Source organism: Galleria mellonella, unplaced genomic scaffold (genome assembly GCF_026898425.1).
Source record: "Galleria mellonella isolate WM207_F2 unplaced genomic scaffold, CSIRO_AGI_GalMel_v1 utg19, whole genome shotgun sequence".
Classification (NCBI taxonomy): domain Eukaryota; kingdom Metazoa; phylum Arthropoda; class Insecta; order Lepidoptera; family Pyralidae; genus Galleria; species Galleria mellonella.
Window position 1 is genome coordinate 627,278 of NW_026442028.1, and position 17,310 is coordinate 644,587.

The 17,310-nt window shown below is 28.8% G+C and overlaps 1 protein-coding gene across 1 annotated transcript in view; it reads left to right on the plus strand.

The window, feature by feature from the left end:
• LOC113521396 (axotactin) overlaps positions 1–17,310 on the plus strand; it is a 35,369-nt gene that overhangs the window by 4,695 nt on the left and 13,364 nt on the right. Inside the window, exons 5-11 of the mRNA XM_052894095.1 lie at positions 2,984–3,135; positions 8,599–8,662; positions 9,010–9,294; positions 10,416–10,522; positions 12,510–13,124; positions 15,172–15,352; positions 16,954–17,071. Coding sequence (XP_052750055.1) covers positions 2,984–3,135; positions 8,599–8,662; positions 9,010–9,294; positions 10,416–10,522; positions 12,510–13,124; positions 15,172–15,352; positions 16,954–17,071 — 1,522 coding nt within the window. The remainder of the gene's footprint in view (positions 1–2,983; positions 3,136–8,598; positions 8,663–9,009; positions 9,295–10,415; positions 10,523–12,509; positions 13,125–15,171; positions 15,353–16,953; positions 17,072–17,310) is intronic.

The following is a 17,310-nucleotide window of genomic DNA, read 5'->3' on the forward strand; positions in this document are numbered from 1 at the left end:
TTTTGCAGAACAAAATATACTAGTTAAATTACTATAACAATAAAAATCTAGCCATAGACAATTACTCGAGATATGTTTCAATTCAGACTTGAGATCGATTTGTACGACGTACTCGGAACATTCTATATCGGCTGTACACAGCATATCCTATTACCGCCTCCGTGTTTAGCACAATAATATATTCAATGTTGATCGAGTTGTCTTGATTCTCTAGTGCTTCAGGGATATTCTCAGAATCTGGAGTATATTACATAAATATCGTAACGTGTCTATGTCGTACTATCTATAGCTATATATATGTGTTTGCACGGCTGTGTTTTGGTTTGAAGGGTGGGATATGGCGTGAATTTACAGGGTACAGAGAAATAACATCTGAGTCCTCAGGAATAGCAACGCATGAGGGGTATCATGGGCGAAACAGTATACTCTGTTATGTCCATGGTACTTACTGCTCATGTCTATAGGCGACGGTTACCACTTTCCATCAGGTGGCCCGTCAGCTTGTTTGCCATTCTAAGTTGTATAAAAAAAATCTAATATTGTTTATCTTGCTAGAACTGTAAATTTACTTAACAACTAACTTTTTATACAGTGGAAAAATGTACAAATACTTTGAGTAATATTTGTTATGATCCTATATCATAAAATTGTAAATACATGTTATTTGTACATGAGAGATCATCATTACCATATCAGCAATTACCTGTCCACTGCCGAATATAGGCCTCCCTCTATTGGCAACATTGCTTAGATTAAATGACATGGGAGATACTTAATGAAAAATAATATGAAGGTTATTATGATGACGTACAGTGAGTGAAAACGATATCTTTTATATAATTTTTCTGTTGGTCAGTTATCATCTATTTGTCAGTTTCAGCATTACACAAAAACTGCTACTCTAAATTGTATATATTTTCCACAGTTTTGTTCCTCAAGTTTTAACTTAAAATCTGGTGTATATTTTATCTTTATCATCATATCATGCCATTAATTGTCCACTGCTGAACATAGGCTTCTACTAAAAGGGAGATTTTGCCAATAGCTGCCATGCTTGATGCTTGTATTGGTAACTGCAGTTAGGCTTTTGGTGATATTTTTTTATTTACCATTAAGTTCCCTTAGTCGCAACTTAGACACCCATGGGAAAGGAAGTGGTGGCCTATTTTATGCCGGGACGACACGGCCCTTTTTTGTCTTGATATGATGCCTAAAAGTGATTTATTTCATTAATTCCTCTACTACTGAAATCACACGTATGAAGAAGCGAACAAAAAAAACTAGTAAACGATATAAAAATAATTCGTTTAAAATATTTCATTAAATAAGCCCCGTTATGGGGGAAGCTTATGTTCAACAGTGGACAATGAACGACTGATGAGATAGGATTTATTTCATTAAATAATAATTTATTCAAAGAGGAAACACGTTGTTTTCTTTGACCTTGATTTTGATAATTTAAATTTTATATATCAATTATTTTGCGAATAGTAATTCGCAAAATAAGGCTTGAAGATAGTCACATAAGTATTTTGGTGTAAACTCAAGGCCACTTTAATAGGTTGGCCATGAAGAAAACTTTACAAAACTTTAAATTAAATGCAGTATTTCTATTTGTATACATTTGCAGCGTGGTGGTACCACCAGGGCATATAGAACCTTGATGTTTGAATACTCTGTATAATTTAACCTTAAAAATAGTTATTAACTATTTTGCACGAATCTTTAAATGAAGTATTCATTGCTGAAATATCTAATTTAATTCGTTTATAATTTATTTTTGCGTTGTCATCTTGAAAAACTAGTGTTAGAGAGAAATATTATTTCTGATGTTATAATGAATGACTAAATGAAATCTTAATTTTTTCTTTCAAAGAATATTATAGATCACAAAGATTAACAATATGTACACAAAAAAATAATTAACTTAATTACAAAAATCAAGATAAAGAGACAACAATGGGCATTCTTATCGCTAAATAGCGATATCTTCCAAACAACCTTAGAATGGAGAGGAATAACTATATATGTATATCTGGTCAAGGCGTAACAACAGAAAAATAATAAAACTAAAAAACTAGGCTGAAAATAACTTTAATACTATAATAATTACCAGAGGGAGACTTAGTAAAAAGTCATTTGCTTAGGCATCTCTGTCCCATTCGTGTTTCTACCGTGAAGCAGTTTTGTTTGCATGGCTGTGTTTCGGTTTGAAGGGTGGTATATGGCAGTGAATTTACAGGTAACAGAGGAATAACATCTGAGTCCTCAGGAAAGGCAACGCATGGAAGGTATCATGGGCGAAACAGTATACTCTGTTATGTCTATGATACTGCTCATGTCTATAGGCGACGGCTACCACTTTACATCAAAATTTATTCATATCATATCATATCAAATTTACAAAAAAATCTGTAAGAAAATATGCTTACATACAGATTTTGCTACATAACACGCAACCTTTGCTTCATAAAGATAAACAATAGCCTCGATTGTTACAAAATAAAGTAAGACTAATACAGATGTACATCCTATCGTAACCTTACCCTAGAAAATTTAAGATTGTATGCCACAAAAAATCCAACATCAATTATGGCAAAACTGTTTATTTTGATTTAAAAAGTAAACGAGACCTATCTGTAATTAATCCTTTCACATAAAAAAAGAATTTTGCAAAAATTATAAAGTAATAAAACAAAAAATATAACCAAATTAAAAACCTGCACTTTGAAGTCGGTTAAAAATAAGATCATATTTGGTGACGTTGTTTATACGTTATATCTGCTGTATTTGCTTTCACGTTTCGGCTGTACCATGACCTGAATCAAAATACATTTATTGTAAATATACGTTCGTCTCCTATTTGACAGATAATAATCTAAGTATATCGTTTAAATACTATAATGTTATTAATATAATAGAAATTATAATCTAAAAATACCTTATTACTGATAAATTTTCTGTTTGTTTTCATTATTTCTAGTGGTGCACGTATTTGGCAAGCACCTAACATCGGTAACGGTGGGCCGTGCACTCAACAGGGACCAATGGCACAGTGTGGTGGTTACCATCGACGTCCACGGGGCACGGCTCATCGCTAAAGTCGATCAACTAAAAGAGGAGGTATATTTAAAGGTCAGTAAATTGAAGAAATAAGAGTAAATAAACAATAACACAAAAAATCAATGGAAGTAAATGGAAAAAGAAACCGTATGTTCGATATTATGAAAATGTAGTTTACTTATGTTCCAGCTTTCTTTGATTTAACAATAATTTTTCTTTATTATTACAGGTACAGCATCATTTATTTAATTAAATTAAACTAGTATATGGTAAAAGCAAATTGTAAGATATAATAAACTATAGAAAGAATTAACTGTAATTTATTGAGAAGTCAAATAAAAATTTATTTTATAATAAATATTATAAATAATAAAATCGAAGTATTTTGAATTATAAATAAACAACATAATTAGGTATATACCTAATTATGTCGTTGTTTATATTGTTGGTAACTTACGTATAAACCATCGACGTCTCCAGATCTAATTTTCAAATCCAATGAAAAGTTTTCACATAATATAGTTGGACCATGTCGTATATAATAATAATAATAATAATAATCATTTATTTACAAAATATTGGTGATTGCCAGTAGCAGATCTTAAGTTATTGTTAAGTAATTGTTCAGCAATATTTACCATTTCGGTGTGTAAATGTTTTTTTTTTTTTATAATATCCAAAATAAGTCAATTAACATTCCAATTACAATTACTAATAAGCTTTTACAATGTCAAGTATCACAAATTACATCTATTTAAAAAGTCTTTCACAGAATAGAAACAACCATCAATTAAGTAGTCAAACAATCTTCTCCTAAACTGTGTGTTGGTCAAATTTTTAACATTATTAGACAATTTATTATATATTTTAATAGCCATGCAATAACTATTTCTTTGAAACATGTTAAGTCTCTGTGTCGGTATTTCTAATTTATTTTGAAGTCTTTGACTTCTATTTGTGGATTTAATTACAAACAATTCAATATGTTTTCGGATGAACAAGCAAATTTCATATATGTAAAGAGCTGGTAACGGTAAAATCTTTTTTTCTTTAAACAATGGTTCACAACTATCCAGGAAATAAGCCCCGCACAATGATCTGACACATTTTTTTTGTGCTCTGAATATTTTTATAATATCGACAGAGTTTCCCCATAGTATTAAACCATAGCGTAATTGTGAAGCAACATATCCATGGTATGCTAACATTGCTGCTTTTTCGGAAACCACTTTCCTTAGACGATTTAATACAAACACAAACGAATCAAGTTTTTTACTTAGGTTGTGAACGTGGTTTTTCCAATTACAAAATTTATCTATATATATTCCTAGAAATTTTGTTGAATCTATTTCTTTAATTATTATATTCTTATAATTTATATTTAGATTTATATGTTTACTATTGTATGTTTGAAATTGTATTAATTGTGTCTTAGTTATGTTTATAGTCAAATTATTAGCTTCTAGCCAATTAACGGCTCTTAGTAATGCTTCATTTATGTCATTTTCAAAAGTCGATGCATTTTTACATTTAACAATAATTGTTGTATCATCTGCAAAAAGCATCGTTTCATGATTTATCGCCTCTGGTAAATCATTTATGTATAGTAAGAACAAAAGAGGCCCTAGAATACTACCTTGAGGAACACCACACGCATTACAAGTTTTGTAGTCCGATTTGTTTGTTATTTTATTTTTCCCGACAATTTGGGTTATCTCAACACACTGTTGTCTATTTTTTAAATAGCTTGCTAACCAGTCGTGTATTTTGCCTCTAATTCCATAATTATAAAGTTTATTTAGTAATAGTTTATGTGAAACAAAATCAAATGCTTTGCTCATATCTAATAGTAGAGCAGCAACTGGAACTTTATTATTTAAACTTTGTGTGATTGTATTGATCAAATTGAAACAAGCTAAAGTAGTAGAACTCGATTTTCTAAAACCATATTGGTTAGGATTTAAAATCTTATGCTGTGTTACAAAAGAGTTTATTTTATTATATACAATTTTTTCAAAAATTTTTGATAGAATTGGGACTAATGTAATTGGGCGATAATTTGCCAAATTTAACGTATCACCTTTTTTATGCAGTGGTCTAATCACGGAATATTTTAACCTCTCTGGAAAGATACCCTGCTGAAAAGAACGGTTTATTACATGACAGAGTGGTTTTGATAAATCTGTTGCACACATTTTTAAAATATTTGTATTTATTTCGTCATAACCTACAGCATTTGTATTCCTTAGGCTGTTTATAATTTTATAAATATCATCTGCATTTACTGGAGTTAAAAACATAGTGTTTATATTTTGTGGTGTCTTTATTTTTGAGTTACATTTATCTTTAGTTAACCTAAGAAAATAATCATTAAAACATTCTGCTATGTATTTTGAGTGTGTATATATTCCTGTATCAGTACTAATTTTATTTATTAAGTTTGTAGCATTGTCATTGAAACTAAAATTATTTTTTATTACATTCCACGCTGCTTTAGATATGTTTTTACAGTTTGAGATATAACGCATATTTATTAATTGTTGTGATTTAGTAATACATTTTTTTAAAACCTTGTTATATTCTACGTATTTTTTTAAATTCTGTTTTTTGTTGCTTTTGTCATATTGATATTTTAAATACAGTCGTCGTTTATTTAAACAAGCTCGTTTTAAACCTTTAGTTAGCCATTTTGTCTTTACAGGTTTATTATTTATTTTAACTGTCAATAGAGGAAAGCATAAGTTATAAAACATGGTGATTAAGTCATGGAGTTTGTTAAATGCAATATTTGCATCACTTTCTTCAAATACTTCATTGAAAGTCAGTGACGAAATACAGTGTTTGAATTTCTTAATGTTCTCCTTGTTGTAGTCTCTTTTTTTTTTCAAACCATGTAAGTGGCTTTTTGTATATTCTTTTGCACGGTTTAATAGTACATGTAACAGTTTGTCCTGTCTCGTGGTCAGACAGTGCTAATAGATGTATTTCTGATTTAATATCTTCTGCATTACTAGTTATCAAATCGATACAAGCCCTTTTACGTGTAGGCTTATTTATGTGATTTCTAAAGTTATAATTTGTCAGAATTGATGTTAGTTCATTTTTATTCTTATTTTCCTTAAATAAATCGATATTCCAGTCGCCACAAATAATAACTTTTTTATTCTTTTGCGACGTATATTTGTTTAATATTTTAGTAAACTGCTCAAAAAATATTCGTATATTTGAAGTAGGGGTTCTATATATACATATAATTGTCAAATTAAAATTTGATAATTCTATTCCACAACATTCGAAGGCGTATATACTTGAAAATTCATTTAAATTTAGTGTTTTGTATTCTAAGTTAGATTTGATTAAAATACAAGTACCGCCCCTTTTTTCTTGTTGTCTACAGTAATGGGCAGCTATATTATAGTTTTTAACTTTTAAGTTATTTATAGAACCCTCTTTTATGAATGTTTCGCTTATACAGATAACATCTATTTTGTTTATTTTTGAATTTAGTTCGTCTATAGCCGATTGAAATATATCTATTTTATTCAAAATACCTCCCATATTTTGATGAAAAATTGTAACTTTATACACTTTTTCCACGAAAAAATGATTGTTCTATTTTTGCTATTTTATTTTTATTTTTTATTAAATTAAAATAGTATGGTATTGTCCCTTTTTTATAGGTGTTCACATTTTTGTCTTGCATTTTTTTATCTGTCAATGAAGGTTTGTATAATCTAGTCAAGTATTTATTTTGATAGTCATTCATGTCAATTTCATAATTAATATACTTGCAAAATTTACTTCGCATCACATGTCGATTTAAGTTATTATCTTTGTAATAAATATATTTGCAATTTGTGTAATTAAGTGTTAATGTTTTAATATGATAATTTAGTAAATTAACATTTAAATGTGTGCTTTTGAGAACCTGTAGAATAAACACTGTCGTATGTCTCATATTATTTAATTTTAGCGTTAAATTGTTAAGTAGTTGCATAGGGTTCTGATCATTTGACCCTACAGAAAGAATGACTCTGTCGTTATTATTCAATCCCGATACCAAATTGGAACAAGTATTCAGTATATCAGAGCTTTGTGCATTAGGCTTTACAAATCCCTCTATTTTATAATCATTATTCCATTTATTTTTACGAGTTCGATATAATTCTAAGGCTAGACCAGCAACTTGCTGATCACCGATTATTATAATTCTCTTTTTTTTATCGGTCTTATTGTTTATGCAGTTTTTAATTTTCTTTTCGTTGGTATTATTCTGCTCATAATTTTGATGTCTGTCCTTTTCTAATATTTCTTGGTTTTGTTTTGTAATTTCTGTTTTAAACTCTGGATTATTCAAATGCTTTAATACAAAATCTGTGTCCGACTCTTCATTATATATAGGATTTTTCTTTGGTTTTTTAATTAACGTTCGCCGTATTGGAGTACATAGATCGAATTCATTGAAGAATCTGTCTTCAGTTTTTTCTGTTTCTAAAATTTCACAGCCAGAGGATAATCTTTGTTTTTTTCCAGATAATGTAACTTTATTTTTTATATGTATGTTGGACGTACATGTATTTGGCGAATTCATCGATTTGTATATTTTAATAGTTACGTCCTTTTTTTCTATAATTTTTTTTAAAGTTCTATTTTCCATGCATAAATTTTCTATTTCTTGATGGGCTGAGTGTAATTCTATATTTAGTGTGTAGATTTGTGCTTTTAGTTCTGTAATTAAGTCTACATCTTCCACAGAAATATTCGGAAGACTTTTCATACTTGAATATGGTGAAGATGATTCTGATTCTGATATATCGGTTAGTGATTTTGCTCTTCTTGGTCTTGTGTTAACTGAATCCATTTTAATATATTAATTCCTATATATTTAAAATAAAATGCATATATTTCTTCAAATAAGCATGATTCGTCATATGCAAAAACGAAACGTAAAATCAGTGCCTTTTTTTTTTTTTTTTTTTTTTTTTTGTTACTACCCTCCGTATAATATTTACATAATCAACTTCATTTAGTTCAACATTATTTTAATTTAATCACTATATTTTTCCACAGTTAATTCACTGATTATATGAATACTCTTTATAACATCCTATTTTAAGTGCTTTTAACTAAGGTCACAGTTCACCATCACTTGGGTATATAAAGTTTAGTTATTTCAATGTATTCATATATAAACGTGTAGCATTTATATAGATAACACTATCACATAATTGTCACATATTTTCGCGTGTTTTATAATGGTTTTCAGTGGTAAAAAGTAACTTTTTATATTTTTTAAATTTAATATCATGTAGATCTAATGTGTACGTGACTCTGTCAATCTGACAAATCCATATCAATATATTATAAATGTACAGATATAATGTTAAATGTTCGAAACTCAAAATTTTGTTTTTATTTTATTGATATTCATCATCATTTTAGCCATTATCCATTATTTTTTGTTGACATTATTTAGAATAAAATATGAACGATTATTTTTATTTGTATTATCTTATATAATCGCTTTATTTTCAGGGATTAAGTTTTGACACAAACTATGGTATTACAGATAATCTAACATCGGTCATTTTAATTGGAGGTATGTAGCTAGTTATCATTTTGTCAGATTGTAATCTCGATAAGTCTATATAGCGGTAATATATTTTCTAAATATTAATTCATTTTACTTATTTTCACCGAAAAACTGGCAAAAAAGCATTTCATAATATTTTATTCGACACAAATTGAGAAATAAGTTGACTAACAGCTTATTTAATAGAAAATATCAATTGTCGCTTTAAACATGAATGGGTGCTAATGATAAAACTTTAATATATTTTAATTTCTTGAATCTCAATTCAATCTTTATTTCTCTTAAATTCATTCAAATTCTTATTATTTATTTACATAAATTCTCCGTATTCATAAACTAATATAAATTATCAGGTCTAAGTTCAGAAGAAAAATTACACGGCGTCAAATACATAATAGAATCATTCGTTGGCTGTATTAGTGATATGGTACTAAGCTCAGGGAAAGCGGCCTCTGATCTATTGCCAATAGTACCACTCATAGCTACAAAACATGAAAATGTTAAGGAAGGATGTATAGACAAATGTAAAACCACAGAGAATCTATGTTTCGAAGGTTCTAGATGCATAAATGAATATAATGGATATAGATGTGATTGTTTTGGTACTTTGTATGAGGAACAGCTCTGCGATGTTTACAGTACGTATCTCATTAATTAATTTATATATATTTTTTTTACATGCAATTCATTTAAGAATTATCTTTTAGGAATAAATTATTGACTTAAAAACATTTTGACATATTATGTACAATAATATTATTATGTTATAAATATCAAATGATAAACGATATTAAAAACTACGTATTTTACATATGGGAAGCAATTAAATTATTTAACATCCAATTATACTGTAAAAATTGGCACCCCTAGAAAAGATAAAAGAGATATAAAAGCAATTAATACCAATATAACAAGCGAAAACATCCTAACATAAACACAGATCCTATCTTAAATTTTATTACCTAAAATTTACAAGTAGGTAGGTACATTCTGTAAACAGTTAAAGACATTAAAGTATATAAATCTTTTTTAACTATCTGCTTTAGTATCTATTTACTCCCGTTTAACTTGATTACACATCTAAAATATGTGCTGAACTCTTGATTTGAATTAATTATTCAAAATGTATGGTATCATGATAAAATTTTACTTAGAGTTTCATGATGTTAATGGTACAAACTTCTCTACTTTTCGCCTCACAATGTAATTTGTCTTTGACTTTTAATGAAAGCAAAACTTATCTATCAATGTTTTCCAGTAACTAACAAATTTATTAAAGATCACTGGAATACGCCGAATTGTATTAATTTATTTATTTTCACAAGAGGCAGACTTAATGCTATAGGCATTCTCTACTAGTCAACCTTTAAGATATATATATATATATATATATATTAAGTGATCTTTAGTAAATTTGTTTATTACAAGAACATTATTTAAAACCAATTCCACATAGTAAATACACACTTTAATAAGTATATTTATTATATTCAGTACACAGTTATACTAAGATTTTATAATCGATAAGTAGTTCTGATTAAAAACTACTTCGTATAATTAGCCGTGTGAAATACGAACAATGTTAACAAAAGAACCTTTAATTACTTTACTCGTTAAATAACTTATTAAAACTTTAATTTGTTTACATTCAACTCTAATCCGGATTCCACAAAATGCTATCATTTCTTCAACTACTTTCACTAATTGTAAATGTATTAATTATCTTGTTTTTTTTTTTGTGTTACGTCATCGAATGCAGCGGCGACAGTTCTCACTTTACGCGGCTCCAGTTACGTATCGTATCGAGTTTACGATTGGAAAGATCGAGTGCACTCCACCAATACGAGAGTGAGCCTACATTTTAAGGTAAATATTAATAAATTATAATATAAAAAAATTTTAAACATTTATTTCTAACTAGCAGTCGCGCCCAGTTTCGCATGGATATATAACATTTTCGAAAATAATATATTATTATGGTATGTAATACTCGTTGACAATTTAGCTTTCTATAGATTAAAAAGAACTTTTAAAATCAGTTAAGTAGTTTTTGAGTTTATCCATTACAAATAAAACAATCAAATCTTTTCTTTTTATAATATTATTATTAGTTCGTACTATTTGTAAAGCCAATCGCCAAGTCTATATTCGTGTATAGAGTTGGCAATTTACCAAATAATAATATATAAAAATAAATATTATTAAAATATGAAAATCATATTCCGATTTCTTGTTTTTCTAATAATTATTGAGTGGTTAAAATATTTTGGAGTGGGTTAAATTAATGAAATGTGTATAATATTAAGTATTACTGGTATTTCCGAAATTTACTAGAAAGGAGCATTGTATAAAAGTCATCTGCATGTATCCATCTGTCTCACTCGTGTTCCTGTAATGGATGACAATTATAATGCATGGAGCCTTATCTTGAAAACTATGTTGTTATTTCTACGTACCCGAAACTTTCCCTATTATATCCCACTCCTATAGCAAGCATAAGTATAGTTAAAGGTATAGGGGGGTTCAGGTAAGACGTGCCTACCCCAGAATGTAAATTGAATACGCCATTAATAATTGTCACGCTTGGCAGACAGGTTAGCAACCGCAGTTAGGTTTTGGTGATGTTTTAAGAAGAACACTGCTGCCCATCCCTCTACCATTATGTTCGTTAATCCCCTCTTAAGTCTACCTACCCTCTGGTAAAATATCAAACAACAACTATTTTAAAATATATAAAATTTTCCAATACCAGTTAACATATTAGTTATAGAATAGAAATCTAGTATTGTGTACGTCAAAACACAATGTCAACATAGACTCGAAATAGTTCCTCAGTAATATTCAAAGTATTCCTGTTATGGTAATTATCTAATTTGATTCAACAATGACTTTGAATGGTGCTCTTTTCATTTTTTTTTTTCTAGAATTTACTGACAAAGAATTACAAGTTTATTGTGTACATTTATTGCATTCCGATAATAACGCAGACGGTTTTACAAAAGAATACATCAACTTATTTTTACATATATTGTAATTATGAAAATGAGTTTTTTTATCGCCTCTTAACGTCTTAACATCTTAACCAATCAATATGAAATTTGATACACAAGTATTCATATGGGATGGAGAAATACACAGGTTACTTTATCCTACCCCATCCATTATTTTTATCCCAGTCAGTGACCATATCACGGTCATGAAGAGGAAATAGCGAGTTAAAGCTAATGAATAATATAGCAATAGATCAGAGTCAGCAAGTGATTCTCTATTCGACATTGCCTACTTATCTATTCTAAACTCATTTGATGATTATTTTTAAATCGATGGGGTTTTATGTCGATTAATGTTGATTTTTTGTCAAGCAAAATCTTGATCTTGATTTTAATGTATAGTATGTTTAATACTTTTTAAAATATTATATTAATGATATGTTTAATATAAATTGTAAGGCAATTCTATTGTTTATTTTTTTTTTTGTTCCTTTGACAATAAATAATGTTATATAAGCTGTAACAACATGACAGTTCCATTATCAGTGGTTTTTTTTTATTATTATATAAGAAATGTATGATTTCATTCAATTACATGGAACTAATCCAGCCGCGTTAACATGTCATGTTATATAGTCCTATATAATATAGAGATTGTGATTGTCTTAATCTTGCGAATGCTAAATATGGATTCTAACTTTAGAGTCTAGACTTAGTACTTGTTAAATCAATGCCACGCAAACCAAGTTGACGCATTTACTAATTCTAAACACTACTGCATTCTGTACGATCAAAATGTCAAGACGTCTACCGTTATAACAAATTTATTGCACAAGGTGTGTCAAATAAGAATATTTTTGCAGACGCGTTTCGATGACTCAGCTCTGTTTTACGCGAGCGGGCAAATCGACGACAAACACCATTACATTGCTCTCTCAATACATCAAGAAAAGGTTGCTATCCAAATAGATTTAGGCGATGGTCCTGTAGAAGATTATATAGGCGATAAAGTCAATAATAACCGATGGCATAACCTCACTGTTGTATTACAAGAAAAGAACGTGTTCGTTTATTTTGACGACAAAAAAGGTGTGTACGAAGTACCGGGCGATGCGAAATTTGTATGCATAGATCCCGAAATATATATATGCGGTGGTCCAGACTTACATAAAATGAAGGGACTGAAGTCATTCAACAATTTCGCTGGCAACTTAAAGTACGTTTATTACAACGATGTTTCAATACTTTATGAATTAAAACAGAATAATACTAAAGTGCATTATATCGGCGTGCTAGACCCTGAATTCGAAGAGATCGATATAGAAGTGATACCAATAACATATCCTTTCGCAACGTCCCATATATGGTGGCCGCTGAATCAGAGTCACAGTATAAACTTGATATTTGACTTTAAGACGAGCAAGAATATGGCGGTGTTGGCATACAGTCAGATTACCTCAGGCCAAGGTTATTGGGAGGTAAGTTTATCACCTATAAATAAAAATCGTCTGCAAACGAGGAATAATTTTTTTTTCTTTGTTTATTTATAATTATGGTATGGTTTTAAATTTTAGATCCAATATGAACCCAATATTAAAATTATAATACCATTAATATACTCGTATGTCCTAAATTGTATGTGCTAATCAAGGCAGTAAAAGTTCTCCAGGAAATAAATGAAAATCAGTAGTTTCTGCTTCTTGAGCAAACAACTGAGATATTGCTCTTTTGCATCACCGAAGTTCATTTTCTCACATTGTGTTCTATCTTTATTTAGAAATATGTGTACCTCATTACGTGTTATTGTCATGAGCATATTTATTGTTTATTCAATTCTGTATGACACTCATATATTATTTTATCATTTTAATCATATATATATATATATATATATATATATATATATATATATATATATACCATATATATGTTTGTATGTTAATAATAATCTTCGCAGTCATAAAATAATCATTCAAAATATGTCAAAATATGTATCTGTAAAATCTCTGATCTGACATTCACCATCATATCATCATTATATCAACCGTTAACCTTAGTTAGTTACTTCTTATTGCACCCACGAGGAAGGAAGGACGTGCCAGGATTGCAGGGTACTCTATGTATGATATGTTGTATAGTCCTCAATATAACTATAGAAACAAATAACATCGACGTCCCTAAATCTGAATTACAATAAGTACTTTAAAATTTCGTTATAGACAATTATACCTCAGTACTCATAATGTCATAACAATATTATTGAATTTCCCAAGTATAACAAGAAAGTTAAACATTGTACACGTATTAATGAAAGGAAAGGGTTGAAGTTTGGCAGTCTATGTATGTTTTATGATATGTACGCTTGTATTTGAACTACAAACGGAGACGCTACTCATATTAATTGCATTAATATTATAATTATTTTTTTATTTATATTAATCGCGTATTAACTTTGAAACTTAAGCTTGAAACTATTCGAGTAACTACAATAACAGCATCACATCTAGTCTATGTTGTGATCTGTAGAATAACCTATACCCTTACACAAGTAATGAGATATCAAATACAAAAAGAATTTTTCAAATCCGATTAGTCGTTCCAGAGATAAGCACGTTCAAGTAAACAAACTATTGTGTTTCATTGTATCAGTAGATATTAGCTATCATGTATACTTGATACATACAAATTATAAAATCATGTCACATCTAGTTTACGTTGTGATCTGTAGAATTTACTGACAAATAAAATCTATTTATACGACATAATCAAAAGCTGTTATATTTTTTATAGCCATAAATTATACATGTCTCATCTATAATGTTGTTGTATCATAAAATACAAAATACCTTTTTACATTTATATCTTTAACCTTTGAATGACAACACAGAACACCGCCAATTAACTGATTCTAAAAATCCATTACTGACGGCTAAATCTATGAGAAAAACCAAACTACAATAAAATATAAAAAAACCAAGATGATTTTGAAAATGTATTACACAATCATGGAATATTAACTACCTTTAATATATATTTATAGGCACTTAAATCTCATTACAAATGAGTATTTTCTTTATCGACTTCTTTATCTTTTTCGTGAAGTAAAGAAGTAAGAATCTTATATATGACCACTCCTTATAATTCTAAGATGACTAGAGCTGACTAGGGATAACCAAATACAGTATAAACACTTACTCTCTCATACATCTCTGACACTGACAATATAATATATCCTATAGACACGTTCTCGCTACCGCATCCATGAGACAAAACGAGACATTGCCATTTTATTTATTCTCGAGCTAATGTGAAAGAAAATATATAATTTATGAATATTTACATTTATTTGCGATTTTGGGGGCTAACCATCATTGTGAATATTGCATAGTAATATTCATCTCTTAAGGGGGAAACCCATAGAACTCATGACATTTAAGATATATAATGGATATTAAATTAAATATAGTAAAATCTTTTACATATTATATCTGTTTATTTCATTTAAATCTTTGTAAACAATTTCAGGTAAGAATGGTAAAAGAGGAGATCAGATTCGAATTAGTACCGGACGTGGGCAAGAACGTGACTGTACTGAAATCGGTAAAATTCAACGTAAGCAACGACTGGCATACAGTGGAAATAGACTATAGGAAAGGAAGGATCAAGCTCACTGTGGACTATCACAATAAACACGCGCAAATGTTTGGTAAGTTACTCTTAAGCGACCAAATTTGACAAGTCTGTTATTTAAGCTACTAAAGATGAAGTGTAATGACCCCGCTGTTTCTAAATTATGTACTATAGTAATCTGTTTTACAAAATGGAATGAGAGTAATTCCATAATGATTATAAGAATGAAAACTAATTTCAATATCGTTACCTTAGTTTATTCGAGAAAACAAAGTACGAGTATCAACGGTTTCTAATTTTTCATACTGAGTTTTTTTAAACGATAAAGGTAAACTTAATATAATTTTCATATTTTTCCACGCATTTAAATATATAATTATATAATTAAATACTATTCTTTTTTATTTTTAATTATTCTCAATCAATAAAACAGATTTTCTTACTAGGCAAACTGTTCATTTAATTATTTAGGCATATCTACTAACGCTATCTAACGCACCAATGTCTTCAATATTATAATTATATATTTTATTTACTTTTTATGTTATTTAGTGTATCCCGCATAAAATAAAAAACAAATCGAAAACATAAAATATTTTATGTTCTTGCTATGTGCTTGATTATCATCTACACAGTCACCTTGGATAAAGTTTTTTTTTATTTACTAATAACAACATACCCATTAGTGAAACGTATTTAAGTACTTAAAAAAATACAGGATGTTTTGCATCTCCAAACGGATATAAGTATAATATTTTTCGTCATCTTACGTTAATGTGAATAAAGATATATAACTTGGATAATTAAACTTTATAGCGATTATATATATCAAGATAATATACCTTGATATAACTATTAAGCTATTCATTAAATCTTAAATATTATGTAGAAGATAATTCTTATTTAACTTATATATTAATGTGTGTGTTTGTTTGTACCACTTATCATTTTAACGACTCTAGCAATTTTGTATACACGTACGTATTTGGGTTAGAGAAGGACATAGGTTACCTATTTTTGTTCTGGTTAGAAACTCCTACGAATAAAAATTACAATTATATATAACAACCTTTTATCCGCGACTTCGTCCACGTGACTAAGACTTGATCACATTGGGATAAAATGTAGCCTCTGTCCTTCTCCATCCCATATTATAGGTATATACCAAATTTCATAGTGAATAGTTAAGCCGTTAAAGTCCTAAAAGATAACAAACAAACTTACTTTCAGGTATATAATATTAGTAAGGTTTAATATATTTTTTTAATATAATAATTAATTAAATTAAATTAAGGAATACAGGTGGCTCAAGACCGTTCCTTATGGTAATCTGTGCGGGAGGCCTATGTCCAGCAGTGGACGGATAATGGCTGAAATGATGATGATGATGAATAATTAAATTTAACGAATTAAAACAATGATTTTTATATTTACATTTATTTATAACCACATTTCACAACTTTTTTAAACATACAAAATTTTAATTATTTATGGCCAAATTTCTTTATTAAATAAATAATACTTTGCTTAATTTGACGATTATCTAACTAAAATTTATTCATATAATTATCAACTGACAAAATTTAAAAAGTCAACGTGGCATGAAAAATAATTACGATTTTAATCCTAAATGAATCAGATACTAGTTGTAAATAATAATATTATTGTATACTAAAGGTCTCGATTTTCAACTGCAAGACAAGATCGTTATTGGAAGCGGGCTCAAGTCGGCCAACTTGGGTCTGATTGGGTGCATGAGGAACATAAAGATTAACGGCTTACTCATAGAACCAAGGTATTTAAATAAGCCAATTAAAACTTTTGGAAATTCTATTTTACATATATACTTTACCCTTATAATCCCAAAAGTACCAAAAGCTCAGCTTGACAATATTTCATCAAAAATGACCGCAGAGAGAAAGCTTACCATCGTCTTATTCTTTGCTAAAGTCATTTATTAACAGTATTGTGTTGATTTACTAAATTTTCCAATAATTTTCGGCTTTTTAGGATTTTTAAATGGACGCCATTTTG